Source organism: Centroberyx affinis, unplaced genomic scaffold (genome assembly GCF_046629955.1).
Source record: "Centroberyx affinis isolate AG114_WGS23_722 - 3 ecotype Tasmania unplaced genomic scaffold, CSIRO-AGI_Caff_v1 ptg001226l_1, whole genome shotgun sequence".
Lineage (NCBI taxonomy): Eukaryota > Metazoa > Chordata > Actinopteri > Beryciformes > Berycidae > Centroberyx > Centroberyx affinis.
The window spans coordinates 101,837-129,082 of NW_027279740.1; the positions used below are offsets into that span (position 1 = coordinate 101,837).

The window sequence follows — 27,246 nt, forward strand, 5'->3', positions numbered from 1 at the left end:
AGTCGTTTGTTGTGCTATCTTTTCAGTCTGTTAATCCTGTGCATACCTAGCCCACACCAAAATCTTTGCCACTGCACACTGCAGTAACACAAGTTACTGAGAAGAACCTTCACACTGTTGTGTTGCAAACAATATACTGTCACTAGCTGAGTGATGCTGGAACCATCTCCTCTCCCTGTAGACTGACCTTGTCTGCGTTTGTGTTGTCTGTCTGCCAGGCATCCAGTTTAGAATGGAAGAACAAAGAGAACCAGGACACCGGATTCAGGTTTCTTTTCAGCCTGTTCAAGAAGTACTACCTTCCACACCTATTCCCCTCATTCACCAAGCTCACAAATCTCTACAAGCCTTTATTAGGTAAGCCCACATGTGTATGTTTGCTTGCTTGCAGAGGTCTTCCGTGTGAGTACTGTAAGGTTATGTAGGGTGTATTTGAACTCAAGAGCTGCTATTTGAGGAATAAAATCTTTTATTTTTAATTTTATGCCATTTTCTTCTCTGTAGCACATATTGACTCATACATGACAATGTCTGCATATGCTGCCCTCTTGTAAGGGGAAGAAAATCAGCAGCCTTTTAGGTTTTAATGTTTACAATACAACCGGAAAGAAACGGTGACAATGTTTTTTGAAAATCAATTAGCAAACTGAAAAGGCGAATCTGGAGAAGAATAATGTTCTTTGTAATGTTTTGCAAATAAATGTAGTTTAGTTAAAAGGTGAACTGAATTAGTTAAACAAGTTTGAAGACTTATAGTGTGTTCAGGTGCTGGTGGGTAGGTCCGACATCCAGGTCTTCCAAGTTGGCTGCTAAACAGAGTTGCATTCACGTTATATCAGAAAATCAAACGTGGAAGACAAAGGATAAACAAACAGCATGACATGCTAATTTAACAAACTTAATTTAAACAGATGTTAGTTATGATGGTTAGTCTGACTAACTACATAAAGGTATAATAAAAAAATGTAATAAAGGTTCTTGTGGATGTAAGTGTTTTATACTTACTTTTCAACATCATCATCCAACTTTGAATGGTGTTCCTGTAAAATTTGCACATGAAAGCAGGGTAAAGCCTCACAGGCAGAACAGTCACAATAACGGACCCTGAGTGGCAGACAACACCAGCTCCTCTGGGTGTCAGGTCAGGTCAAACCTATTTGGTTTAAGGAGGAAAATTTGAAATCCGATAATATGGGACCTTAAACTCCAGAGCTATAGTTTGAAATGTGGCCTTAAAGTAGAAAATAAAAACTAAACTAAAATAATAACTTGCCCATTCAGGTCCTGGGGCTAAACTGGTTGAGTGAAATGACCAAATTCAGATGAAGAACTGTGAAGACACTCACAGCCAGACATTTGGAGTTTAAGTTTGTTTTTGTCTTTGTCTCTCTTTCTGTCTTCTTGTGTTCCTCTCTCTTTGTCTTTCTTTTTGTCTTTTTCTTTGACTTTCTTATTCTTTTTCTCCCCCCCTCTGTTCCCATCCTCCACTCCGTCAGACCTCCCCCACCACAGACCAAAGCCCTTGTACGTGCCGGTGACGCGGAACAATGAGAGCACCTTCTGCACCAGGGACCAGTACCTGGCGCCCCGTGTGGCCTTCATCACCTGGCTGGTCACCTTCTTCCTGGAGAAGAAGTATGTCAGTGCTGCTGCTGCGGCGCCGAGTGCCAAGAACGGCACTGAGGTCATTCCCAAACTCATCCAGGTGAGCATGACGATACTGTTGAATTCTCATTCTGTCATTGTAGAGGTGGGAGGTGGGCTTGGCTTCGGGACAAATGGCTCCTTGGATTGTTGTATGCATAATGGCACGTAATTGTAGTCTCTTGTTGTGGGACTATGGATCAGTTTCCATTAGTCCGTCACACGCAATATCTCAGACACTGCTAATCAGATTTTTATTAAATTTGGAGAAGTGATCTCTCTGGTGCATCTCACCACTGGATTCCAGCATTTTCAATATTACACTGATAAGCTCACGGGGGCAGTACATTGCTTGTACATTCCTCAAGTGTCGTGTATGATATCTCAGACACCGCTGATTCCATTGTGCAAAACTGTTCCAAGATTTTCAAAATTATGCTGATTGGCCCAAGGGTGGCACTACAATTACAGATCAAAACAAGGTGGCATATTTGGCACTGATTTGTCCAGAAGGGGACTGCAATGTTTTTGGCGGACAACATTTATATTATTTGTTTAACCTTTATTTCCCCTCCGAGCCGAGTTCCATAGCAAGAGCAAAATGTACAGCACCCTAACACTTCTTCTGGCTGGGTGCTCAGCCAAAAACTACAAACTAATACAACTACTAACCCTAACCCGACTTTCAACAAGTTCATGAAAAACCCCAACCCTTAACCTCAATTATACTACATGTTTTTTTTAATGGCCGACATCAGCCTAACATGTTTTGGCAAATAAGCCTTCATCAGAGCATATCGGCATAGGGAGGGAAAGTTGGCATGTTTGTGTTCAAAACTGGCCATCAAAATAAATCGGATGGTTTGCACATTCATTTCACAACACAAGATGCAATTATACCTCTTTTTTTTCCTGTGAAATCGATCATGTTTCAGTGTTTCAAATGATCTGGTGCCATTAAAATGCAATACAATCATTTTCATTGAGATTTTTCCAAAATGGACTATAAAGCCTGTCACACCAATGATGTCACTGCCACAGTTCACTCCAGCATGCTCCAGTGGCCTGAGCTCCAGTCATTAGGGTCCATACATACCGCACAGAGAGGAGTTTATGTACTGCAACATCTTGATTGCTCTCCCTCATTTTAGAGATGTGACGTAATCATACAGTGCAGTAGAAAGGCTGCGGCTGTAGTTCTTCTCTACAAGTATCTGCACAATTGGTTATGCCAATAAATTGCCAAAACTGAATGCCCAAAAAAATGATGTTGTCTCATATCATTAATAACTGATGTGCCTTAATGACGCAGAATACCTGATATATAAAACTTCAAGCTGTTACCAATTTATAATCAATTATTTAAAAAATTCCCTATGGGAAAATGATTGGTTTTTTGTTTTTGTTTTTTTGTTTTGTTTTGTTTTTTGTCTGTGAATGCTACCAGCAGATGGCGTAAGTTTACTGTGCTGCCATTCTTGTGTTTTCATGGAAAATAATGCACAAAAATACACCACTAAAATGAATTAAGATAAGAAATATACAAAACATTCACCAAAAAGAATTACATTTAATCAAGGTAAGATTTAAAATTAGATTTTTAAATTGATCCAGGTTAACCAGTACAAGTTTCAAAAAGCAGTCTTTCCCAGATCAGTTAACATGTGGTACCTGGAAAACCAGCTAGTCCTGAGAGCAAATGCAATAAGCTTCAAATCAGCTCAACTCCCTTGAGTCAGTTAACAACACTGTACAACAAAGGAACATGTTTACTGTTGCTTTGTTTTCATTTTGGCACATGACTTGCATCAAGAGTCAGAATATTAAGAAGACTGAAACCTAAAATACTATGCGGACACTGCAGTGGATGGATTTTTTTTTCAATGCACTGCTATTTTTAGAGGGGAGACCTTTTCCTTTTAATCTGCAGATTTCTTTGAGCCCAAGTCATCCAGCAGTTAGATCCAGTAGTGGTCTCACTATTCTGTCTGTGGAAACCCTCAACCACCTTGCTGTAAATCCCTCTCACCTCTCACTGCCACTCTGTGTCTCTGTGTGTGCCCAGACTGTCACTGCAGGCAGTAGCAGCCAGGAGAAGGAGAAAGAGAAGGAGAGGGACAAGGCGTCAGAGGGGGAGACCAACGGGCCAGCGGGGGAGCCGGAGAAGAGCCACTCCAACAGCAGCACGCTGTCAGACCGACGGCCCAGCGATTCCAGCTTGTGTAGCATCGAGGAGGAGCACCGGTGTGTGTACGACATGGTGCATGCCATCCTGCTGTCCACCAGGGACAACGTGAACTTTGTCAACGAGGTCTTCCACCAGGTACAGAGGGGATTTCACACAGGGATCATTCAAGTAATTCTCCAAATGTAGCAAGCAATATTAGTTTATGTGAGGTTGCATATAATCATTGCATTGTAAGTATTTCATATAGTTTTCATATTGGCTCAATATTATGATGGCAGCCTGCATAGCTGCCCTGCCATAACTTGTGCTATGTAGCCCTCTAGTGGCTGCTTGTTCACATTACTTAAAGATCTTTACTTGAAAGCTACCCTTTAAAATTATTCAAAGCTTCATTAACTTTGACGTTAACTGTCCATGGCCTCCCTCCCCAGGCCTTCCTGCTGCCATCCTGCGAGGCATCCGCGACCCGGAAGGTGATCAAAGTGTACAGGAAGTGGATCCTGCAGGAGAAGCCCAGCTTCATGACAGAGCCTGACAAGAGCAGCCAGGAGGACGAGGTGGATGACAGCTCTGAACAGATGCTCAGCACAGAGGCTGACAGCGTGCATGCACAGGTACGGGCACTGATGCACTCTCTACTGTCTGAACATCAAACACACTCCTTCATAACCACTAACAATACAATACAATCCCAGTAGGGTATAGACAGATGGTATGACTGACCAGCATGAATGGGTCCATAAAGGACTGGTCTTGCAAACATAAATTTATCCTAGACATTTATTAATACTTTATTAGTACATGTCCCTTGTGGCATTTTTAGGTTAGTTTTTATGTAGAAACCTAAAAAAGAATTTATAATTGTGTTTATCAAGTGGGCACCTCCCATCACAGATTTCTGGTTGAATTAGGCCCATGGCGCCTCCAGAACGCTCATCAGTAAGTCCTGGTATCCCAAAACCGCCCCCTTCCACACACCTCTCAACACTAATCTGATCCTGCTGACTTGAAACAAGCAGTTCAGAAACAGAGCTATATCAATAGTCATAGGCTAAAGGACATGTATGGTATTTGGCTAGCTGGGCTTAATCTCTGGCCTGTTTGTCTTCTAGCAGACATTGGAGAGTCATGGCCACAGACGGTCGTCTAGCTGGGGGAGGACCTACTCGTTCAGCAGCGCCATCAGTCGGGGCTGTCTCACAGAGGAGCAGAACAGGGACATTAAAGCTGGCATCCAGCCCACACTACAGGTCTGTCTCTCTGTCCATAGAGGTGTGTTTTATCTTGTGAGCATGTCATCAGGTGAACAGAATCAGCAATACTGATTAGAGTTGGGTTGATATCAATGTTTTCATGCCGTTAAACCTTCTCCTATTTTTTTCCAGGGTATATGCTATTACCTTGTAATTAAAACATAACAGTGCAGGGGGCTGGAAGGAGCCATCTTCGCTACACCAAAATGCTGAATTTATCTCTGGCCGAGATGTTTTTCATACAAATCTTGCGCACCGTTTCATCCTAATTCTCTGGCTCTCCTTTTTCATTAGGTCGATATCCGAAGTGCTGCCAAACTGCAGCAGTGGCATTTTTCTTTGTGACTAGGTCTCTCAAACTTTTTATCTTGTTTTTTTTCTCCTTTTCTAACCTTACCTTCGATGAAGAGGTCACATGCAACATCCTCAAAGTTACACAATATGAAACACTGTAATTCTTTCTCCGACCACACAGGCAGCGCTGTTACACACTGTGAATGGACAAATGGCTCTTAATTTGGACATTTATTAGATAGATATGGAGCAGAAATATTATGATGGTGTTGAAAAGGATACGTCATTATTTTCAAATACTTCAGGTTACCGTATTACCGTGAACCAACTGCCCAACCATGATACTGATGTACTGTGTATATGTTTTTAAAAAGTTTCCAAATGAATAATTGGTAGCTACTAGGGCTGGGCAATATATCGATATTATATCGATATCATGATATGAGACTAGATATCGTCTTAGATTTTGGATGTCGTAATATCGTGATATGGCATAAGTGTTGTCTTTTCCTGGTTTTAAAGGCTGCATTACAGTAAAATGATGTAATTTTCTGAACTTACCAGACTGTTCTAGCTGTTGTAATATTTGCCTTTACCCACTTAGTCATTATATCCACATTACTGATGATTATTTATCAAAAATCTCATTCTGTAAATATTTTGTGAAAGCACCAATAGTCATCCCTACAATATCGTTGCAATATCGATATCGAGGTATTTGGTAAAAAATATCGTGATATTTGATTTTGTCCATATCGCCCAGCCCTAGTAGCTACATATTTCACCATGTGAGCATGTCTTTCTCTGTTTGCTCTGACCTTGACTGTCTTTCCATGCAATGCTGCATGTGTTCAGGTGTTCCTGACCAACTCATCCAATGTGTTCCTGTTGGAGCCATGCCAGGATGTGCCTAAACTCCTGGACAACCAGGTGGAGGTGTGCAAGGGTGTGCTCAGCATCTACCGACACATGATCATGGAGCACACCATGAATACACAGACATGGTCAGTCACATATCCAAACACACATAACATGGAGGATCATACTAGCCACACAACCTTATTTTTTTTAAGCTATTTTTGTTATTTATTCCTCCTACACCCTCAAGCTTAGTCTGATTTTCTTTCACAATCTGTTTCTTAGTATCTTTCTGTACACCTGTTGATGGCAATTTTGTTTGGCAATATGTTGCTTGAATGCCTTGGACAGGGAAGGTATCATTAAATTGACTCTGGCCTGCCTTATTGCGTGTGTTCTGCAGGGAGCAGATGTTGCAGGTGCTGCTGAGGATCACTGAGGCAGTGATGAAGAGGCCACAGGAGAACCAAAGAAAAGATGTCTTCGCTGAAAGTTTAGCAGCTATTCTCTTTAGAGTAAGTCTGCACCTGCTTGGTTTTAGATGTTTTCAATTACCAATACACAGGATCTCATATCACCATCCCTTGTGCTATTAAACTAGGGTGAGCGCCTACGTGGGAACTGTTAATAAGAGTTAATAAGTGGGGTTGTCACAGATGTTTCACTGAATTAAGCCCACAACACCTCAGTAAATATCTTTACATAGCAGCTCATAAAACTTCAAAGTGATATTATAGAGCACATACCTCTATACAGTTTCATATGTGGTCAACCACCAAAATTCGCTGTACAGGAATCTACAGTATATTCAACAGCAGTTTTGTACTGTTTTGAAAACCTTGAAAATCATATTTTTTTTCATATCTACAAACTTACGTTACAATTTGATACGCGATATGGGGTTCACGATTCAATACAATCACGGTAAGATGTAATAAATAAGTTCAGTGACAACAAAGTATGACTTATGAAAGAATTATGTTTATTTCTGAGCCACAAATATTTCTAGCAATTGCATTGTTTTGCTAGAATGAACTACTACTATACCAAATCAGATGCATCAGGGTGAGATGCCTAGTGTCCCATCTTATCAGGGGGGCCTGGAGTTCCTGGCAGCGCCCCTGTCCGTCAATGCTAATTCATCTCTCGTTCTCTCCTCACCCGTCCAGACCATCATCGTGGCGTGGGTGCGAGCCAACCTGTGCGTATTCATCTCCCGGGAGCTATGGGACGAGCTGCTGGCAGTGCTGTCCTCTCTTACCTGCTGGGAGGAGCTGGTGACGGAGTGGGCCAGCATCATGGACTCGCTGACGGCCGTGCTGGCACGCTCCGTTTACGGCCTGGACATGGCCAACCTGCCTCTGGACAAACTCAGCGAACAGAAGGAGAAGAAGCAGAGAGGACGCGGTAAAGAGGGAGGGATGGGGATGGCAGATTGTTTGATAGCTTGTAGCAGTTTCTGTTGGTCCTAACTCCATATATAAAGCTGAGCGATGCCTCCATATTTAGCCTGAGCCTGTAGCCTCAGATGTAATGTTCAGTGTTGTTCTCCTTTGTGTGTCAGGAGTGATCCAGGACTCCCAGAAGGCAGCGGCTGTGGCGCGCTCCTTCTCACTAAGTTGGAGGAACCAAGGGGAGCAGGGGGGCCAAGGGATTCAGGAGCCGATGAGGTTTCGCTCTGCCACCACGTCAGGAGCCCCTGGCGTGGAGAAGGCCCGCAACAACGTCCGGCAGAAGGCCTCCGGTGAGCACCTCATGCACAGAAAACAGCATTTGATTGTTGCATCCAGTGTGTTTTTCCTCTACCATCAAAGCAGGCATAAATAAAATGGGAAGGGGAGACTTGTATAAGATCTTACGCATGTATGTACTTTAAGTCTGCTTTATCCATGCTGTATTCATCTGTACAAAGTCAAATATTTCCAATGCCTGTGTGCGGGCCAAAACACGGTGCTGATAAGCCTATCTGTTAGGGCACAGGATCAGACCACAGGGTTTAGCAGACGTCGTATTGACTGCATGTGAAAGCCTCCAGACAGGTCATGTGTACGTTAGCCCAGGTGCCATCGAAAGGCCCGACACCAAAGACAAAGAAGCCAGCAGATGGCCCCCATTGTTCCCCTCACATGTCACCGGCCAGTGTCAACATGTTTCCCTGTCAGCTCGATGGCAGGCACGCACACAGACTCACGCACTCCCCCGGCGACATGTCAAAGGCCGGCTGTAGATACTCATTGTCATTAGTTCAATTCAACACAGCAAACACCTCTTATCTGATGGGGATGTGGCAGGCTAATTATAAGTTGAGCTGGAAGGCAGTAGAGTAGTAACTAGTAGAGGTGCCTGTCTTGCTTGTCTTAATTTTAACTAGACAGAATATTAATGGGGAGGATAAAAGAGAGAGACTATCCCTGTTCGTTTCCTGGCCCTCCGCCTCCCCAATTACCACCAATCCATCTCTCCAAAACGAAGAGCTTGTTGAGCTAGGAGCAGATGCATTTGAGCCCGAAGGAAGTCTTAGAAGGTGTGTGTGTGTGTGTGTGTGTTTGCACATCTGTCGCGTGTCTTGTGTGCGTGTTTGTGCACCTATTCTGTTTGTCTGTTTGTTTGTATCTGCTTGCGAGCAGAGATGGACATTAAACACCGCCGCTTCAAATTCCCTTCCCTTTCTCTGGCCTAATTGGATTTCTCCCACATTGATCTTCAAACGCCCCGACGTCCCTCCTCCCCACTCCTCAAGAGAAGACCTGCACATCAATTGCACGGCGGTTTTTGATAGTTTCATTAAGAGTGTAATTAATGCTCATTAATATGCATAAACGGGTAACAGTGGCGGGCTGTAGCAGAGCCGATGTTATCTCTCCCAGTGAAAGACGGTAATTAAAGTGTGGCGAAGGCAGAGAATAGAAACGTCCTCTTTCATTGCTCACTTTGAGATTAGGCCTGAAGTGCTATCCAGACACAATGGCAATGCCTCAGCATTGACAACTGTCAAAACTTGGCTGCACTTACGTATGCAAATACAACCTAATATTGTTCTGAGGAGATCTTGTCCTGATAAAGGAGTAGGAGGCTAAAAATACAGGATATTTAGGTACGGTGCACACACTGATTATGCTTCTACGCCCATGGAGACCGACTTGAACCAGTTTACATTCTGCTTTTGCAGAAACGGTCATTAGTGGTAAAAGTACCAATACGGATTTGTGTCTGAATTATCATTTGAAATATCATTTGAAAGTGTGGCCTCTACATGGGCTAATGTCGGTTTTCTGGTGCACCACTCAAATATAGCATCCCTGTTGAGAGACAAATCCACTCTCTCCTCTTCTGTCTTAAGCGCGAGAGAACTAATTAAACTAGTCTTGGAAACAAAAGCAATCCACTGCATAAATTAAGTCTCTTAACGCAGATAGTCACTTTTTTTTTTAAAGATTTAATGAAAAAGAGAGGGATTTTTTATGGTTCGGCAAATCTGGCAGAGCAGGATTGCTTTGTTTAGGTGAAGAGCCCTCAAGTGACAAATTGAAATGAGTGCTATGCTCTGTGTGAGGCTGTTAATGTATTTTCACTGCTTAGTTGTTAATTTCCTGTCTCAGTAACTTCACTCTGAGTTTGGTTTCAATCTTTTTTTCTGGTTTCAATCCGATTTGAGATTCATTGACAGAGCCACAATTGTGAATTTTTTGCTGGAATTTCTCTGTTTAAGTTTTGACACAATTTGACTGTATTTAGACCAACCTCTGGTACTGCTATGCTTTTTTTTTACTCTGCTCTCCACATCAAGAACATGTTTGTTAATGGAAACACCCTTGTGGCATTCTGTACTATGCTGTCATTGAATGCTCTCTTCTTCCTTTCTCCCTTCTGCCTCTTTTCTGTTTCCCCCCCTCTCTCTCTTTTCTCCACTTCTTTCTCTTTCCCTGATGGAAGCTAAGCGAAGCCAGTCCATCAGCAACTGTGTCCATCTTTACGAGGCTTTGCCCACTACTAAAAGTGTTCCTATGCTGCTCCACACTGTGAGCTCTTTCTTGCCTGGTATCTCTTCTGGTAACTCTGCTTGCTCTCACAGACTCTCAGGTAAAGTGTGTTCTGAGAGCTGCATGTGTTTGTGTGTGTTTGTGATCTCCACCCTGCCTTTCCCATCCATCTGTCAGTACTCGGCCTGTCTTTTTCTGCCAGTGTCAATGTCCATTTGGAGCAGAGATGTTTATGCTTACAGGAATGTAAGTCTGTCATGTGGTTTGATAGTGGGAAATTTTAAATTCCTGAGGACCGCTGCTCTGTGCAGTGTGCAGGAATACAGTCTGTAATGAGAGTGTTTGCATCACCACCACATGTGTTTGTCTCCTAATTTTTTCCCAGTGTTCTCATAAATGTCTCAAATCTTCATCTCGTATATTCTCGTGTCTGCAAATCCCCTAAAAGTAACAAATGACACAGTGTGTTTTGACCCATTTTGAGCTCTGTGTTATAGTATGTGATTGTTAAAAGTAGGAAGTTAGTAGTAGGAAGGGAAATTGTTTACTTCCAAACATGAACTATTTATTCAAGCCAAAAAGTCGACAACAGATGCATAAAATGGCACTGGAACAGACACTATGGCTATTCTTGCATGCATGCTACTGCAGGTGACGTGTTTCGAATGAGTACACTCTACTTCAGCTGCCTGAAGAAGAGTTCCCTTCCTACTATGTGTTTTTTTTTTTCTACCCCGTCCCTGTATGTGATCGGTCTCGAGACTCTGGCCTAACTCTGTGTCCTCTCTTCTCCTGTCTGTCAGATGTGGAGGAGTGTCAGCTGTCAGAGTGCGGGGGAGAGGAGGAGCTGGGAGGCAGGGATAGCCCCCTGCCGCGTAGCAGCAGCACCTCGGACATCACCCAGCAACTGGCCGACACTTTACCAGGTATGTACACACACAGGCAGGCTCCTAATTTTTATGCCCCACAGTAGACCAGTTACTACATACGTTCTGTAGGCTCCCTTTACACCTCGATTTAAACATGCGATGATTTCGCTGGATTGCATCTACACCTTGCATTAAAATGCATCTCCGCTATACACAATGAAATCCCCACAATAATTTACCTTTCCCTTGCCAAAACACAGATTGCTTCATATGACACTTCTTCTTGTAACATTTAGGCCCCTTAAAATTGACAGTAAATATATCTCACCATCCATGAGTACCCAGACAATATATTTCTAAGTATGTTACTGTATGAGCTGCCTGATTTGTGTATGCTTTACAATTTGGTGTTAATGAGGTGACGATGTCTCTGACCACCTCCAGAGATAGTTTTGGGTGATCAGATCTTCAATGCTTCTTGGGTGTATTTACACCTGGATTTTATGCATTTTTGCTCTATCTAATTACAACCCAAGACACATGTTATTGTCAGGTGTAAAGGTGGTTAAGACTGTTGTAGATGCTTTATTTTGGTGAGCTGGCCTCATGACTAACAGCCCCTGTTTATACTCCAGCCCAGAAGAGGGAGTGTTCCCCCACCTCCTGCGGCTCTGATAGCAGGACATCAGAGGGCAGGAGAGAGAGCAACGAGCCACCAGTGGTGAGAGGAATAGTCTTGCACTACAATTTTCCTCTCAGAGCAATGAAATAAGTTTGGTCCCTAGAAGTGTGGTCTCTCCTCTTACTTGTTGGTTTATATGTTCCTAGATCCTGATCCGGCGGAGCAGCAGTCCAGCTGAGGTAGACAGCAATGCTGAAGGACAGACCAACTCCACCAGGCCCAAGCTCAGAGAGAAAAGTCAGACTCCACACCACTAATTATTTTTTGAAAATTGCACAACCAGTACCTTCCGTCTCACACTCCTCTGACCTGAGCCTCTTGCACTTTTTTGCACTTTATTAACCTCATTGCCCCTCCCTACCCAGGCGAGAGTGTAAGCAGTGAGACGTCCAATGGGTACCTAACAGAAGCCGAGGTTGCCTGGCAGGCCTGGCAGGCCTTTGAGGAGGAGGCTGACACCCAGTCCACCCAGTCGGCCCACATGGACGTGACGACCGACCCCCAGAGCCAGGGGAGTCTGCTGCTCAGCCACAATGAGGCTCTAGCAGGTATAGGACCTGATCAGAACCCACTCTGGACTGTTGAGACAGTGTTTCACACTGCACTTAGTCCAGAGCTTACTGTATTCTAAATCTTGTGTAGCTCTGGGTGAACTGGAATCTTAGTTTTGGGATAACTAATTCCACAGGCAACCTTCAAGCTAGACTTTATCCCAGGACTAACTAGTTGTGATCTGGTTATCCCTGGCTCTACGGGGTTAGCAGTAAAATTCTATAGTATAGCCCTGGTATAAATTCATGTTTTGTGAAGATGAAATAACATAGCCTTGGGCAAACTCTTAGCCTATAACTATTGATAAACCAGGCAAAGAAATGCAATCTAGAAAGGTCTTGGGAACAATTAGAGGGAATTGCACTTTGGGGGTGTAAAACGTAACCTGGGGAGATTTACTTGGTGCCCACCATTTAGGTTTTTGGTTCAGCATTCAGTTTTACAGTTTCCCCTCAATTATTTGTATTCAATTAAAATAGTAGAGGTGAACGTCTGCTGTCTGAAAGGGCTTAATTACACAGAGCAATGTTTTGTAAAGCTTCAGCACTGACGCAGGTGGAGATGGAGCTGGAAGAGTTCAGCAGGTCCACAGTTTCATCTGAGGTGTGTGTCCTGTCTGCTGGCTGGGGGCTTTGGTGCCCCCAGCAACCTCACCTTTCCAGGGATTAGCCTTAGTCATAGCCTGGTAGAGTGGGCCTGGTAAGGAAACTTGAGCTGCTTGACGGTGTCTGCTACCTCAATGAAAGGCGTCTTTTCACCTCTAGCCTTGACTGAGACTCAAGCCCTGCTTTAACCAGGCACTCTGGCTAAGCCATCTGATCACCTGGCAGCTGCTGACAGCTCCTATGTTTATGCACTGGGCTTTTTGTGAAGGCACAGTGACCTGTGGTCTGTGGTTATAGACTAAATAAACATAGATGCAGACAGAATTGTCATATAAGCTTACTGGTGCCAGCCACTCTGGCTAGTGTTGGTAGAGGTTGGATTCATTTTTTTAGTGGAAAGAGAATAGTAGTTTTGTGTTGTTGTTTTCCCAAACAATTTATTTTGAAAGAACACACAAACATTCAAATGTCTGCCATCTATATTTTCATAGGAAAATAATCAAGAGATTCCCTAAGCATTAAACTCTTAAGCTTTTTAGTTTAAAGGATAATTCCAGTTATTTTCAACCTGGGCCTTATTTTCCTAGTTTTTGTTATCATGACAATTGATTATGTTAAATCCTACTTACTTGTAATTGCCACTAGGAGGTTGACGTGAATGTTTTTTCCCAGTCGACAGTTTGCATATTTACAGAAAATCCGATATGACATGAATGCAACATCAAAGTACTTGAATGATCTACTTGCCAACTCCCTTAGGCTAGTTAAAATAACAGTCTATCTAACTGCAATATACGCAAGTTTCAGGCAATGGATAATCTGAAATCAGATGTAGTCAGGTCCCATTGCAGTGTGAGTGTGGTTGTGTTGAAAGGACGTGTTTTAATAGCTTTTTGGGTTCTACTGTTACAGATTATGTTGGCCCGGTTTGTGTGTGTGTGTGTGTGTGTGAGATACGTTAAGATTTACAGTGAAGTAAGTGACAAAATTTAGAACACAATGAATCGTCATGATGGCAAAAACAAGGAAAATAAGGCCCGGGTAAAAAAAATATCCTTTAACGCCCATCTCTCCATCAACATTGATGGACAGGCTGTTGTTACCCCACTCTCCTTCCCACCCTTGTACATGAACTACTGTCTGTGTGTATCCTACATTGTGATCATTGTGAACTCCCCTATCCCCACCCCCATTGTCCCTGTGCTCCCTCCCTCAAACCCCACCTTATCCCTGTCCCCTTGTTGTTTTTAGGTCCTGAGTGTGCCCTCCCTCCCCACTCTGCACCCCCGTCCCTCCACCACCACCACCACTACCACTACCCCCAGAACCCCCCCGCCTCGCCAGCCCTGCTGGTGCACACAGAGTGCCCCCTGGACGACACCATGCATCAGTCTGTCTTACACATGCCACACCACTTGGGTACTGCTCCCTAGCTGCTACTCTTCATGTAGACCATATTCTCCTCAGTTTACCATAGACTCTCCATACATGTCTGTTATTCAGCCTTAACTCGACTGATGACTACCTTTCCTTTCATAGCCTGCATTACACCGCTCCATTTCTTTTTTTTTTTCCACCTCCCATATAGCAGATCTGGGTCTACTACTTGAATCGTATTCAATTACTTTTCCGGGATTGTGTTTTTTCTGGTCAGGTGTAATATGACCAGTTAGATCTGATTTATGATCTATGCATAAAATGGCATATGTGCTGAGAGCAGCCAAAAGCTTTTAATTTATGAATTACCTCAGATCTGCTACACATAATATGGTTATCATCCCTTTCTGTCTTTTACTAGGCCTTTACTCCCTCTGTCCCAGCTCATCCTTCTACTGCCCATTATGTGGCATTCCTACTATTCAACATTGTCCACCTGAGTTCATCTGGATGTTGCATGTGACCTGAGCTTGTTTCCCAAAAGTATTTTGGTGCCAAGATCAATTCCAATGGACAAAGATCTTCTCAGTGCTTGGTTACATTTGGGAAACAGGTCCCTGGATTTCTGTTAGCGATTTCTGTTAGTGATTTCGCTTTGATTGATGCACAGCTAGATTGAGGATTCAGTCAACAACTGCTTAAACAATAACAGGACTGCTTTGAGGGATTATTTGCTGGCAGTATCATTATTATTATATTCTTTTTATTATGTTACACAGTCAAATTTCAGACCACCCAAAATTTAAATTGCTTTGTTAAACAGTGTTCCACGCTTGTTGATTGAATCCCATCTCTTCAGTTAAATTAAGTTCAGTTCACAGGTGTTCACTTTGTAGTAGGTAGTGGTACCAGCATTTCCAAATATGGGTTTTTATCAATCAGTTTGTTCTCTACCCAAAACCACCCTCCCACTCCCCCTTCTCTCTCCCTCCCTCCCTCCTTCCTCTGTTGGGCCATGCAGACAGCAGCGAGTGTCTGGCTGATGACGTCAGCATCATCGCGGGTGGAAGCCTGACCGGTTGGCACGCCGACTCAGCCTTCGTTCTGTGGAGGAGGATTTTGGGTATCCTGGGAGACGTCAACAGCATCCGCTGCCCCAGGATCCATGCCAAGGTCTTCTCCTATCTCTATGAGCTCTGGCACAAGCTGGCTAAGGTAAGGTAGAGAGGCACATACCACCTACATATGAAGCGTTTCATTACCAAATGAGATTGGAAAAAACTGACATCTGCTCTGATCTATCCATCCATCCATCCTCCCATCCATCCATCCATCTATCCATCCATCCCCCCTCACGCTCCCACATACACAGAGGCTTACAAAGATTGTGGATAATGCTGGTGCTCATTGACAGAAGTTGAATGTGTGCTTCCAGATCCGGGACAACCTTGGGATCAGTGTGGACAACCAGTCCTCTCCCCCCCGGCCCGCCTTCATCCCTCCACTACGAATGCTGGCCTCCTGGCTCTTCAGGGTATCAACAACACATATGCACAACAGACTATACAAAATATACAGAAAACATAAGACACGTTAAATAAACATATTGAGGCACAAGAAGTGATGCATTTAACATTTGCAGCAACAACAACGGTTTGAAATAAATAGAAGAAGAATTGGGTAGTTAACATGAGAAGCATGCAGGCAAACTTCATCAACAGAAAATGTCACAGTACTGTCAACATTGTTTGATTACCAAATCATCTCTGGGAAGTGCAATGCAAAAACACTACAGCAATGATGCCTTAACACCATAAAATAATTTAAAGGATAAGGCCGGTGTTTTTTAACGCATTGCTTACCGTCAACAAATCCTATGAAAATAACAAAATCAACAATGTGTTTGCTCTTCTCCCGTTACTTTCTGACTTCCCACGTACCATTTTTAGCCGTCAACCCAGAAGTCATTGGCTCCAATTGTAAACTAAAAACCTTGAAATACAACTCACAAAGACATAGTTTCACTTCAACAAATTCTTCATTACGCCGGGGACTATTTTCAGTGCTACGGAACTACTTTCCTGAGATCGCAAACATGTTTACAACCGGCTTATTAAGTTGTTTGTGGAAAAAGTCGGCTGGCCCGGTGCATCGTGATGATGAAATATGCTGCCCAGAGCAACGGCATGGCTCTTTGACGTGTTTTTCATAGTTTTTTTAATACAGTGGAGTTCCATGGCTGTTGGGACATGGCTTCATTGGGCACCGGCTACATGGACGAGACTTGCTGGCCAAACAAAAACATTGCTGATTTTGTTATTTTCATAGGATTTGTTGACTGTAAGCAATACATTAAAAAACAGCGGCCTTATTCTTTAATGTTTGTCTATATTATGAAAACCAGTTAAGCCAGGGCATGTGAGACATAAAAAGTTGGACACACAGTTACAAACGAAATGCACACCTGCAGCTCGGTACGACTCATCCCCTCCCATCTTTTCTACAACTGTCATTGTGCTCTAGCTTATGATTATTATGGCCAACATTGTATGGTAAAATGTGAAGAAGGTGCACTCGGCTTTTATGCAAACAAACCATAAATACATCTTAAACATGATAAAGTCTTTGACCGCTCACGATAACACTGACCTCAGTTTCTCTCTCCCTCTCCCCTCAGGCCACCATGCTGCCAGCGGAGTACAAGGCTGGCAAGCTGCAGGCCTACAAGCTGATCTGTGAGATGATGACCAAGCACCAGGATGTGCTTCCCAACAGTGATTTCCTGGTGCACCTGTACCACGTCATGCACAAGGGCTTCACCAGCGACGACCAGGTACGGCCATCAGGGGGCAGCACACACTCACGCATGGAGGACCAGTTACCTTTCTGGCTGCTTTGTGGGGAGGCTTGTTCCTCTCTGCAGCAGTAGATGGCGCACCAGTCAAAGCCATGTTATATTACGTGCATTATTCCTCTCTATAGACTGAAAAATCATGATTTACAGTTGCCATTATGGTCGTCTGCTTTTTGCCTGCGTCATGTGTCATTTTCCTGTGAGTCATAATTACTCCTATCCACTTCTTGGGTCCTGCTTTGCCTTGGGTTTACCGTTTATTAACTAACTAATATGTCTAATATGTATCCAATCTCAGTCCCTATTACAGCTAGTCAGGGTCAACTTGAGGACAGTTGCAGCCAGCAGTGAGGACTGGGGGGTCACATAGGTTCACTGTAGTTTGGGGTTGTCGAGGCTTCCAGTCAACTGGTGCTGTTGTAAACTACCTGCCACCTGCTAACCAGTGGTAGTGAAGAATGCTACTGTGTTTTGGCATCTAATTCCTCTTCCTCCTCTTTTAGCCACACCCTTGCTCCTATTTAAATTTGGCCCAGCTCCACTCCTACCAGCCCAGGCTGAATGGAGACGGATGGAGCCCCCCAAAACAAAGGACAGGGATAAAAGTGGGGGGTTCGGGGGGGGGGGGGGGGAGGATTGTGATTAAATTCCTTTGTTTTGGATGTGAATGTGTGTGTGTGTGTGTGTGTGTGTCTATGCCCTCCTGGCCGGGTTTCTATTGCGCCTTGGCAGTGCGACAAGCTTATTAGAATGTTTTCCATGTCGTTAAATAATGTTTTGAGCCCCCGCCGCGTATACGTGATTAATTAAGGATTGACGTCTGTCGCGCTCCGTTAGACTGACACGTCGGCCAGGGGCCCAGAGTGGGCCAGCCTGTGTGTGTGTGTGTGTGTGTGTGTGTGTGTGTGTGTGTGTGTGTAAAGGAGCGGGAGGCGAGCCTGGGGAACGCGGTATAGAGTAGAGCAATGAGGGGGGCACACTGAGGGACGAGGCAGCATTCTCCAGCTTTTGTTGTGGCTCTGTATAATGCGTCGGGGGGCCAGAGCCAGGTTGGCCACTGAAGCGTGCTCAAATTGGCCGGAGAAAAGAGTCCTCACGCCACACAATGGAGGACAGCCGCACGCCTGCTTAACATAAGAAAGTGGCTCTTACTCTCCCCCCCTCCTCCTTCCTCTCTGCCTCCATCCCTCCCTCCTCCCTCGCCTCCTCTTTCTTTCCTCCCCTGAACCCCCTGCCCACTATCACATATACATTTTCAAGTCCATCACACTCTCTCTCTTTCTACTCCATCGCTTCACTCTTTTTTTTGTCTTGCACTCATCTTTCCATGGGGATATTGAAAGCAGCATTCAATATAGGCCTGTGTGCAAATTATCCAATATAAGTGTGCATACTTTGGAGTGAATTAAATATGTAACTCTTGTTCAGTGTTGCCTTTTTAAACATTTTTACATATATTTACATATATAATATTGTGCCTTAAAATCCTCTAGCTTGCAGGTGCATTTTCTCTAGATTACCTGATGTTAATCATGTAATAAAATCCACAATCTCCTGCCATGTTCTGTAGACAACAGGGGGAATCCCGGTGTAAATCCCCACCAGCTAAATGTGAATAAGCTCAGAGGGAGATGACAGTTCCCTCGGAGGGATTCTCCTTCCAACTGACAGAGTGCCAAGGTCAGGTCTATTGTCCTGAGTGTCTGTCTTTCTCTGGTCACTGGGCCTGCAAAGGCACAACCACAGGACAATAGCAGTAATCTATCCAATAGAAGTACTGTCCTACGCTGCACTGCAGCAGCCAGCACCACAGTTTGTGTAGTATAGTGAGGTGCACACAAATGAAATACAAATGAAATTTTGCACTTTGTGTAGGTGAAAGCAAACATGTATTTCAGTCATGCATGTACACTTAGATTACACCATTTATCCTTGCAAGGAGTAACATTTTACTTGCCTCTGTGATTCTGGTTGCCTATAGTGAAGCTGACATCCTTGTGCCGGGTGTGAGTAGATAAACACCTTTCACACCTGCTTTCTCAGAGCAAAACCAGCGGCTCCTTTACTCACTTCAGTGTGGCACTGGGAAGAAGAAAGGCCTTGTTTCATTTCCATACTGCCAGATTAAAATGTGACAGTTGACCCTTAAGTCCCAAACTTGGTTGATGATTAAACCTCTCACCTCATAGTTATACAGGTGGACTATAGCCTACCTATCAGTAGTAGTAGTAGTAAGTAGTAGTAGTAATATTACTACTAGCAGTAGTTGTGAAGGGAAAATCCCAAGTTTTCCTAGTGATAAGAACTAGTGGTGAATTTGGGAATTCAGTTCCATATTGAACTGGAAGGTTTAGTAGAGGAAACACAAATTTCCAAATTCTTTCTGGACTAGAGTGAAGTAATGCCGGAGTGAACCCAGTCACCCCAGGAGCCAGCAGGTGGACAGTGTGTGCTTTCCTGGAGACAAGGCCATATGAAAAGGCCTGAGGTGGCTCCTTTCAGAGTTGCGTTAATGCACCTTTTGTTGAAGCAGGGGCCATTCCTGCTGCCAACACAGAGCCACACGCAGGGCCCAATTCCCATTTCTATACACACACACCTCAAATCAGGTTCCCTGTACTTACACATACAATAGAAAACACTTTGTACTCTACGTTTGTGGCTTCCTCTAAAATGCTCATTTCAGGCAATCAAGCAACAGTTTGTCGCATGCTAATTACCGCCGACTGCTCTGCGCATTATGCCTCAGAGGTCAATTACCAGCGAAATGAGGGTAAAATGGGCCTCCAAGCCTAAAGCTCTCCCCACCAATTTTCCACATGCGCTGCAGCGTGTTGTGTTTTGACTTCCTACTTATTGCCCCCGTGTGTTTATTCTATTCCTCTTTTGTTCGCCTGCGCTCCCTGTTTACCGAGGCTTCATTTGAGGTGATTAATGTCACAGGTAGGTAGGGGGTACAGTGCTGTGTGTATGTGTGTGTGTGAGAGAGAAACAGAGAGTGAGATTGTGTATGTGGTGTTTGCTAAGGTGCCCTTGGGCTCAGCTAGAAACGGGCTTATGTTTGAACTGTCCGATTTACACACGTTTATGACTGCCAAGAAGGCAGGTGTTTCTAGTCTGGACCTTGCCTTTGTACACAAACATGCACACGCATGTCTGAGATAAGAGAGAGAACAGTTTTCCTGCCATCCTTAGATACGGCATTCTCATACCATGAAGAATTTTTTCCGCAATATGAGAATTTCTTCTAGCTTTCAAGACAAAATAAATGAATTTCTCTCTATCCATCTAAACATACTATGCAACAAACAGTTAACCAGCTTTCAGAGCACATTTCCAGTAAGTGTTGCACTGTATGCACATACGTTAGCCGCTCTATAGCGAGAGCTCATGTTTGTGCAGAACCCTCTGCAGTACAGCATATGTCAATGATGAAAGAGCACCCATCTGCCACTGAGCTGCCTGTACCTCAACAATACAATACCTTGTCCCTGGCTTTAATTACAGGTTTGTGTGCGTGAGTGTGTGTGTGTGTGCGCGCTTGTGTGCGTTTGTGTGTGTTTGTGTGTATGCGCGTGACTCACGAAAGTTGAGGTCTTTTGTTCCCCCCCTCTCATCCTCTGTGAACAATCCATCTGCTGCCTCTGCCCTCACGTCTTTCTTTTCCACTCTGTTTTTTTTCTGTCTTTTAGTGAGATGGACTGTTGAGTGCCTTACTCTCCTCAACACACTTACAATATTTAGCCTACCTGTTGGAGGGGGAAAAAGCATTCTCTCTGCCATGTCTCTCACACGGTGGCCCATTTACAAAATGTTTCTTTCCGTTACTGCTCCCCTTCTCACACTCTTTCACCAGACCTCATGCTCACACCCAATACAAGACCCCATACAGCAGAATTACTAATACTTTCAGTTTTGGTTCTGATGGATGAATGGGAGTTGCTTTTATTCTTATATCAACTCTTTTTGATGCCCTATGGAGTTTTTGCTCCGAGATTAAAACATGTTGATGTCCAATATACCTCTGTCTCTCTCTGTGTGTGTGTGTGTGTGTGTGTGTGTGTGTGTGTGTGTGTGTGTGTGTGTGTGTCACCAGGATGTTCTGAACACCATGATCCGCTCCTGCTCGCCACGGTTCTTTTTCCTCGGCCTGCCAGGCTTCACCATGTTGGTCGGAGACTTCATCACTGCTGCTGCCTGCATCCTCAGCTCTCGCTCCTCAGAGGTACACACACACACACACACACACTCTTTATATTCCTATGTATCCCTCTGTCTAAAGTCCAGTGAACATTTTCACTGTAGCCTCTCCTACGGTTTTACAGGACTGGAAAAGCTCTGAAAAATGCTACATCCCTTTAATGAAAAATGATACATATCTAAAATGTTTTAGAAATGTCATTTATATTTGTTCAGAATCTCTTTTATTCAGTGGGTCAAGTTTTGCTCAAGATACCTATTGAAGGACAAATAATAACCCAGTTTACCTATTTCTTGATAGCATAAGTTGCAAGTGATAGCCATAGCCAGCCAAAAGAAGGGACCTGGGACTATTCACCAAAATAAAGGAACTATGTCTGCATTAGAAAGTCTATTCAAGTACAGATATTGCTCTGAAAAAATGCTGAAAATAACATTTGAGCCTGATCATTTGAGTTTCGGTTGAACATCTTTCAGCAGAATCATGAGTAAAGACACAATTAGTTTTGCTGGATTCATCCGATGCTATTTCCCTGGATAGTGAGCTCATGGTTTTTCCTGGAAGTGGGCTGTTTTCATGTAGCATTAGAGAGTTAATGATATCATGTTGTTGTTTTTGTCCTCTCTGCCAGGCTCCCAGGACGGAGGCTCAGACAGTCCTGGGCTCCCTAGTGTGTTTCCCCAACCTCTACCTCCAGATTCCACTACTGCGGACCACGTCCGGCTCCGATGACATCGCCATCAACGACGAGGACATCAAGGTGCATAGTACGCATGTGCCATACTGGGAATACACTGACAACGCATGAAAATTCTTTACCTGTATTTTAAAATGTATCATATAGGTATTGCACTCAGTACTGTTAGTGGGGTATTAACCTGTAAAGTGCATCCATTGTACCTTTATTACATTAATAGTTACAGTACATTAATAATACCAAGTAGAACAAAAATGTACCTTTAAGGTGCAGTGATTTCTGAAAGAGTCTGTAGTTGATGGTATCAAACTGTTATCACAAACTGGATGTTACATAAAGTGGATGGGCTAGACTTGATGAAATCAGTGTGTTGTCTTGGTCGTTCAGGATTATCTGGTCAATGTCCTGCTGGCGACGGCGACGAATGAACACTGTGAAGGAGCCAGGTATGATGTGGGCTATATTAGAGATGCTTGTTTTCATTTTTGTTGGTATAGATTGTTTTTATTTGTTTATGTGTGTGAATACATATATATACATATTATATATACGGCCCAGGTAATGTTCATTTATGTTTTACAAACTTACTAACATTTACTAACCATTGTAAAACATCACTTGCAACTTTGCAATAGCAACCCACATAATGCTTATTTATATTTTACAAATCATTTGTTAATCATTAACAAATACTTGTAAAGCATGTTAATAAATTGATTTGCTACCATGTCATTTAACAATTATTAAATAATGTACATTGTATCATTTACTGTTAACTAGTAAACAATATATGAAATATACTAATCATCAAATAGTTGTCACTTATTGTTATTAATTCTAATATATATTAAATGGTGATTAATTCCATTTATTGGTAATCATTCATAACTCTTGTATTTCAGTTAGATTTTGTCTGTAATTTTCCACTGATCCTAAATATAAGGGTGTGTTCAACCTGTCAATCAGGTGCATAGCTGTATGCAGTCTGGGTCTGTGGGTGTGTGAGGAGCTGATGCAGAAGAACATCCACCACCAGGTGAAAGATGCCATCAACGTCCTGGGAGTAACACTAAAGGTCAGTGATCCTCTGGGGCCGCAGCTTGTTGGCTGTGCTGCTGGTAAAATTCTGCTGAAATATGCAAACACTATGTTTTATAAAATACAACAGCACTTTTTTTTTTCAAGCACTTACCTGTATCGTGAGTTGTGTCCCAACTGTCCCAGAACTTCCTCAATGGCATAAAGCACCAACGGCCATCTTTGAACGAATACACATTGTAACCTAGGATTTCATTCTTTCTTCTTTTTTGTTTCACCACCAAACACACACAAGCCCTATAGCGTTTAGCTCAACCAAAATGATAGTTGATTACATAAAAGGACTGCAGAACAATTTCAGTGTATGCGAGGGGAGAGAGGGAGAGAAAGTGTGAGAGCGAAACATGCTCAGTGATGTGACTCATGGGTATATTTCGGAAGAGCCCTCTTTTCCCTCTCCGAGTGAAGAGATGCAGAGAACCAGTGGTGGACTTTTTTTTTTTTTTTTTCTCGAAAAGGCTTTGGGGTGGTGGCGTAATTTCCAGGCCGCTCGCTCTCAGTCGATGCGGGCCAATTTAAGCAGCTACATCTCCCAGCTTCCTGCTCGAGCAACCCCCCCTTCTCTAATGGAGCAGTAATCACTCCCCTGCACAACTTGACACACAGACTCGGCCAGCCCCAAAATAGAGGGTACGGGGTGGGCGGGGGATCTGGGGGGGGAGAGTGGCGCTGAGAGTCTCTTTTCTAAAAGCAGGTGCTGAACTCTCAGGGCCCCTTTTTGTGTTTGGCCATTTCTGCACTCCCACATTGTCTGCCCTTGTTACATGTTGAGAGGCATTCAGCTGGAAGAAATGGGAAATTCTATTTCTCCGCAAAGAATTTCAAATCACTGAAGAAATCCACATTTGAAAGAAAATTGTCAGCAACTCAAGTCTTTCTTCCAATGAGTCTGGAGAGAATGAGGCTGGGTTTGAAGTGGAAACAAAATTATGCTGATTATCTGCACAGTGAGTGAAGAGGTAATCTTGAGGAAAATGACTCTTTCAGAACTTTGTCACACGCAATATGTTCTTAAACTTTTCCTCCCCATCTTCAACCAGCAATGTCCCTCTACCTTTTTTTTACATTTTAGGCATTTAGGTAGAGTCACATCCAACAAGGGAAATAAAATAATGATAAAATATTTTTCCTAAATCTCCCACATTAAAGAAAATTTTTTAAATTAATTTTCAGGTCTTGAAAAGTGGCAAATAATGTAATTGTCTCAATTCACATCACTACGCATTTTACTTTGTTGTAGACCCCACTGTCATTTCACCTCTCATAATATTTATTGTAGTGAACAATAATCTCCAGCTATAGAATGCTATGCCCTAGCTGACAGCCATATCACACAGGCACCATTGACATACATTATACCAAACAGCAACCTGAATCTTCAAATCCAGTCAAAAACAGTACATCTGTAAAGAGTTTGGAATTTTGAAACGCGTAATGCAGTGTTTCCCCTATATGCACCTAGCAGCACCATTACGCCGCTGCTGAAATATGACCGCTGCTGCTGATTTTTTTTTTTTTTTTTACGAGAGGAGGAGAGGAGAGGAGAGGAGAGGGCTCCATCTTATCTCTTTAGAAACGTTATATTATTTTGCGCTACGGACGCTTCATATCCAGGTCAATTCACACACCTGTGAGTAAAGCATATAAACGAGAAACTTTGCGCTTACCTGATAATGTCAGCACAACAATTATAACAACAAGCACCGGGTAGATGTCAACAATGAAGCAAGCAATGCTGATCACGGATTCAGGATTATCATTCGCCAAAGGGAAAACAGTCCTGCAACTTCACATGAGTATCGCACAGTAACGTTACAGCAAACATAATCATTTGATTGATTTGAATTGTTTTCTTCTTCGTGGAGGCAGGCTTTACTATGCACGAGGGCCACCGTGACGTGCGAAAGCTGTCAATCTCAAAGACAACTGACAGATTCCCTCACAGAGATATTAACGTTACATATTATTTGGATAGGATTCCCTTAAAGAAATAAATGAATATATATAATGAATGAATATAAATAACTTACATAAATGTAAGTTATTTTATCATTGAAAATGTCATTACATTTTAGTAAATTAACACTGTTTGATAATACAACAGTGTGGTGATGCAAGTTAATTCTGGATAAAAGGACAGTTAAGAATGAATAATTGGAAGAATTAATGACAGCTAGCTAGCCGCTAGCTAACACCCAGTGGATGTAAACGGTCACCCAGAGGGTGATATGGGTCACACATAAACTAATAGCTTGTTTGTCAAATCACATCACAACATTTGAATTTTCAGATGAGTTTAAAAGACTGGCTGATCAAAAGAAGAAAGAATTAATAGTTGACAATAAATGTCAATAATTGTTGTAAAGATTATACTTTTATTATGTTCAATGAAAGTGTATTTTCCTAAATCTTGAGACACCTCATATGTAAGCTAGACAGACATTGACCCTGCTCATTACTGTGCACAAATGTACTGTATGTACTTAGGCCTCAAGAGCCCTTCTGGTGCCGGCAGAGACATAGAAAGACACGCCCTGGCAGGGCGCACTTTGCAAGCGCAAAAAAAAAAATGTTGTGCGCTTCGCGCACGTGCTTCACCTCCGCTGCTACAACTCCATCCTAGGGGAAACACTGTAATGTGTTGGAAGCCTGTAAACAATAACAAGAACGTTGGTGTTAAAGCCCATAGAAAGACAGTTTGGTTTTATGTGCATATAAAATGTATGAGAATTCAATTTTATTCTAATTTTGAACACTTTTCTCTCTTTTCCTGACTGGCTGTAAGTAAGGTGAAGATATACAAGGAGATAAGATGTTAGCAATCTCCTACAATTAATTTACTGTTATTTATTAATACTTAGTGTACAGCCAGCATTACAAGTGTAGCTTTGAGTACAAATCAGGTGTTTTTGCTAATGTGTGTGTGTATGCTACCTAATTCTATCAATGAGTAATATGGCTAGTTTGTATTATGTAAGTCACCAATGTGAAGTTGCAGGTGGCAGCACCTCTGCCTCAGTATTTAAAAAATCTGAATCTGCAGGTTCATAAAGATAAGGCTGAACCGCTGCACCATGTGTTCGGTCTTGTTGTTAATAGTTCACACCGGGAGCAACTTGGCTCACATTGCATCTATGTAGTGGTCTGCAGCTAAGTTTAAGTTAAAAGACAAATCATGTATTTTTTGTTCTTTTTGACACCATTTTGATGAGTAAACAACAACATGCAAATTAGGTAGCATTAAAATGAACAGAAAAACTCAATAAAATTATTTCAGATCTTACCATTGACCACAATATTGGATGAAACTCTAAACATGATTTTTGAGATTTTTATTCCGATCGTCTTTCAAATAAAAGCTGTAGAGAACTGGTAAGATTTGAATGGTTGGAATCACTTCACGTCCATTTTGCACTTGCCAGGTGGAACTATTGTTCATAAAAACATTTAATTACATTGGTAGCACAGAAATCTGATTGGCTGTTGACGGCCAATGACCCCATAAAGTTCAGCCATGGCAAACTTTTCTCGGCCGACAAGCTTGTTGATTGTCCACACACTGGCCAAGTTTCCCTGGTCGTTCCACTATATAGGGAATGAATGGACTTCTGGTGAATTGTTGATCATGTTGCTCGCAGTGTGAATGCACAGTAAGTCAACAGTAAGTCAACAGTAGGGTCAAAACAACAATGCCCAGGCAGTGGAATTTAACAAATATTCTCTACATTGATGCTGCTTCTTTCACATGGAAGAAGCAGCACCCTCTGCATGGTATGTAGTGTTGATCTGTTCTCATCCTGTCCCCTTGTGTGTGTGTGTGTGTGTGTGTGTGTGTGTGTGTGTGTGTGTGTGTGTGTGTCCAGTTTGGGAACAAGGCAGTGGCTCAGGTAGCCTGCGACGTGTTTCAGCTGCTCATCTGCCACTGGGAGCATCTCCAGAGGCTGGAGTCCACTCTGCCCAAGAAGATCATCGAGGTAGGATACACATACACATACACACACACACACACACACACACACACACACACACACACACAATTAAATTACAACCAGCCATTAGGGACCCATGAAGGGCACATTGTAAGGAAGAAGAGA

The 27,246-nt window shown here is 42.9% G+C and overlaps 1 protein-coding gene across 2 annotated transcripts in view; it reads left to right on the forward strand.

The window, feature by feature from the left end:
• ralgapa2 (Ral GTPase activating protein catalytic subunit alpha 2) overlaps positions 1-27,246 on the forward strand; it is a 100,865-nt gene that overhangs the window by 32,345 nt on the left and 41,274 nt on the right. For both annotated transcript variants that reach the window (XM_071524705.1, XM_071524706.1), the window contains exons 8-30: positions 219-357; positions 1,497-1,705; positions 3,710-3,967; positions 4,264-4,446; positions 4,948-5,082; positions 6,235-6,383; positions 6,641-6,752; positions 7,407-7,644; positions 7,802-7,981; positions 10,171-10,317; positions 11,021-11,143; positions 11,722-11,807; positions 11,915-12,005; positions 12,134-12,316; positions 14,177-14,344; positions 15,324-15,517; positions 15,738-15,836; positions 16,980-17,135; positions 21,253-21,381; positions 21,989-22,117; positions 22,442-22,500; positions 23,021-23,129; positions 27,016-27,126. In XM_071524705.1, the coding sequence (XP_071380806.1) occupies positions 219-357; positions 1,497-1,705; positions 3,710-3,967; positions 4,264-4,446; positions 4,948-5,082; positions 6,235-6,383; positions 6,641-6,752; positions 7,407-7,644; positions 7,802-7,981; positions 10,171-10,317; positions 11,021-11,143; positions 11,722-11,807; positions 11,915-12,005; positions 12,134-12,316; positions 14,177-14,344; positions 15,324-15,517; positions 15,738-15,836; positions 16,980-17,135; positions 21,253-21,381; positions 21,989-22,117; positions 22,442-22,500; positions 23,021-23,129; positions 27,016-27,126 (3,387 nt within the window). The remainder of the gene's footprint in view (positions 1-218; positions 358-1,496; positions 1,706-3,709; positions 3,968-4,263; positions 4,447-4,947; positions 5,083-6,234; positions 6,384-6,640; positions 6,753-7,406; positions 7,645-7,801; positions 7,982-10,170; positions 10,318-11,020; positions 11,144-11,721; positions 11,808-11,914; positions 12,006-12,133; positions 12,317-14,176; positions 14,345-15,323; positions 15,518-15,737; positions 15,837-16,979; positions 17,136-21,252; positions 21,382-21,988; positions 22,118-22,441; positions 22,501-23,020; positions 23,130-27,015; positions 27,127-27,246) is intronic.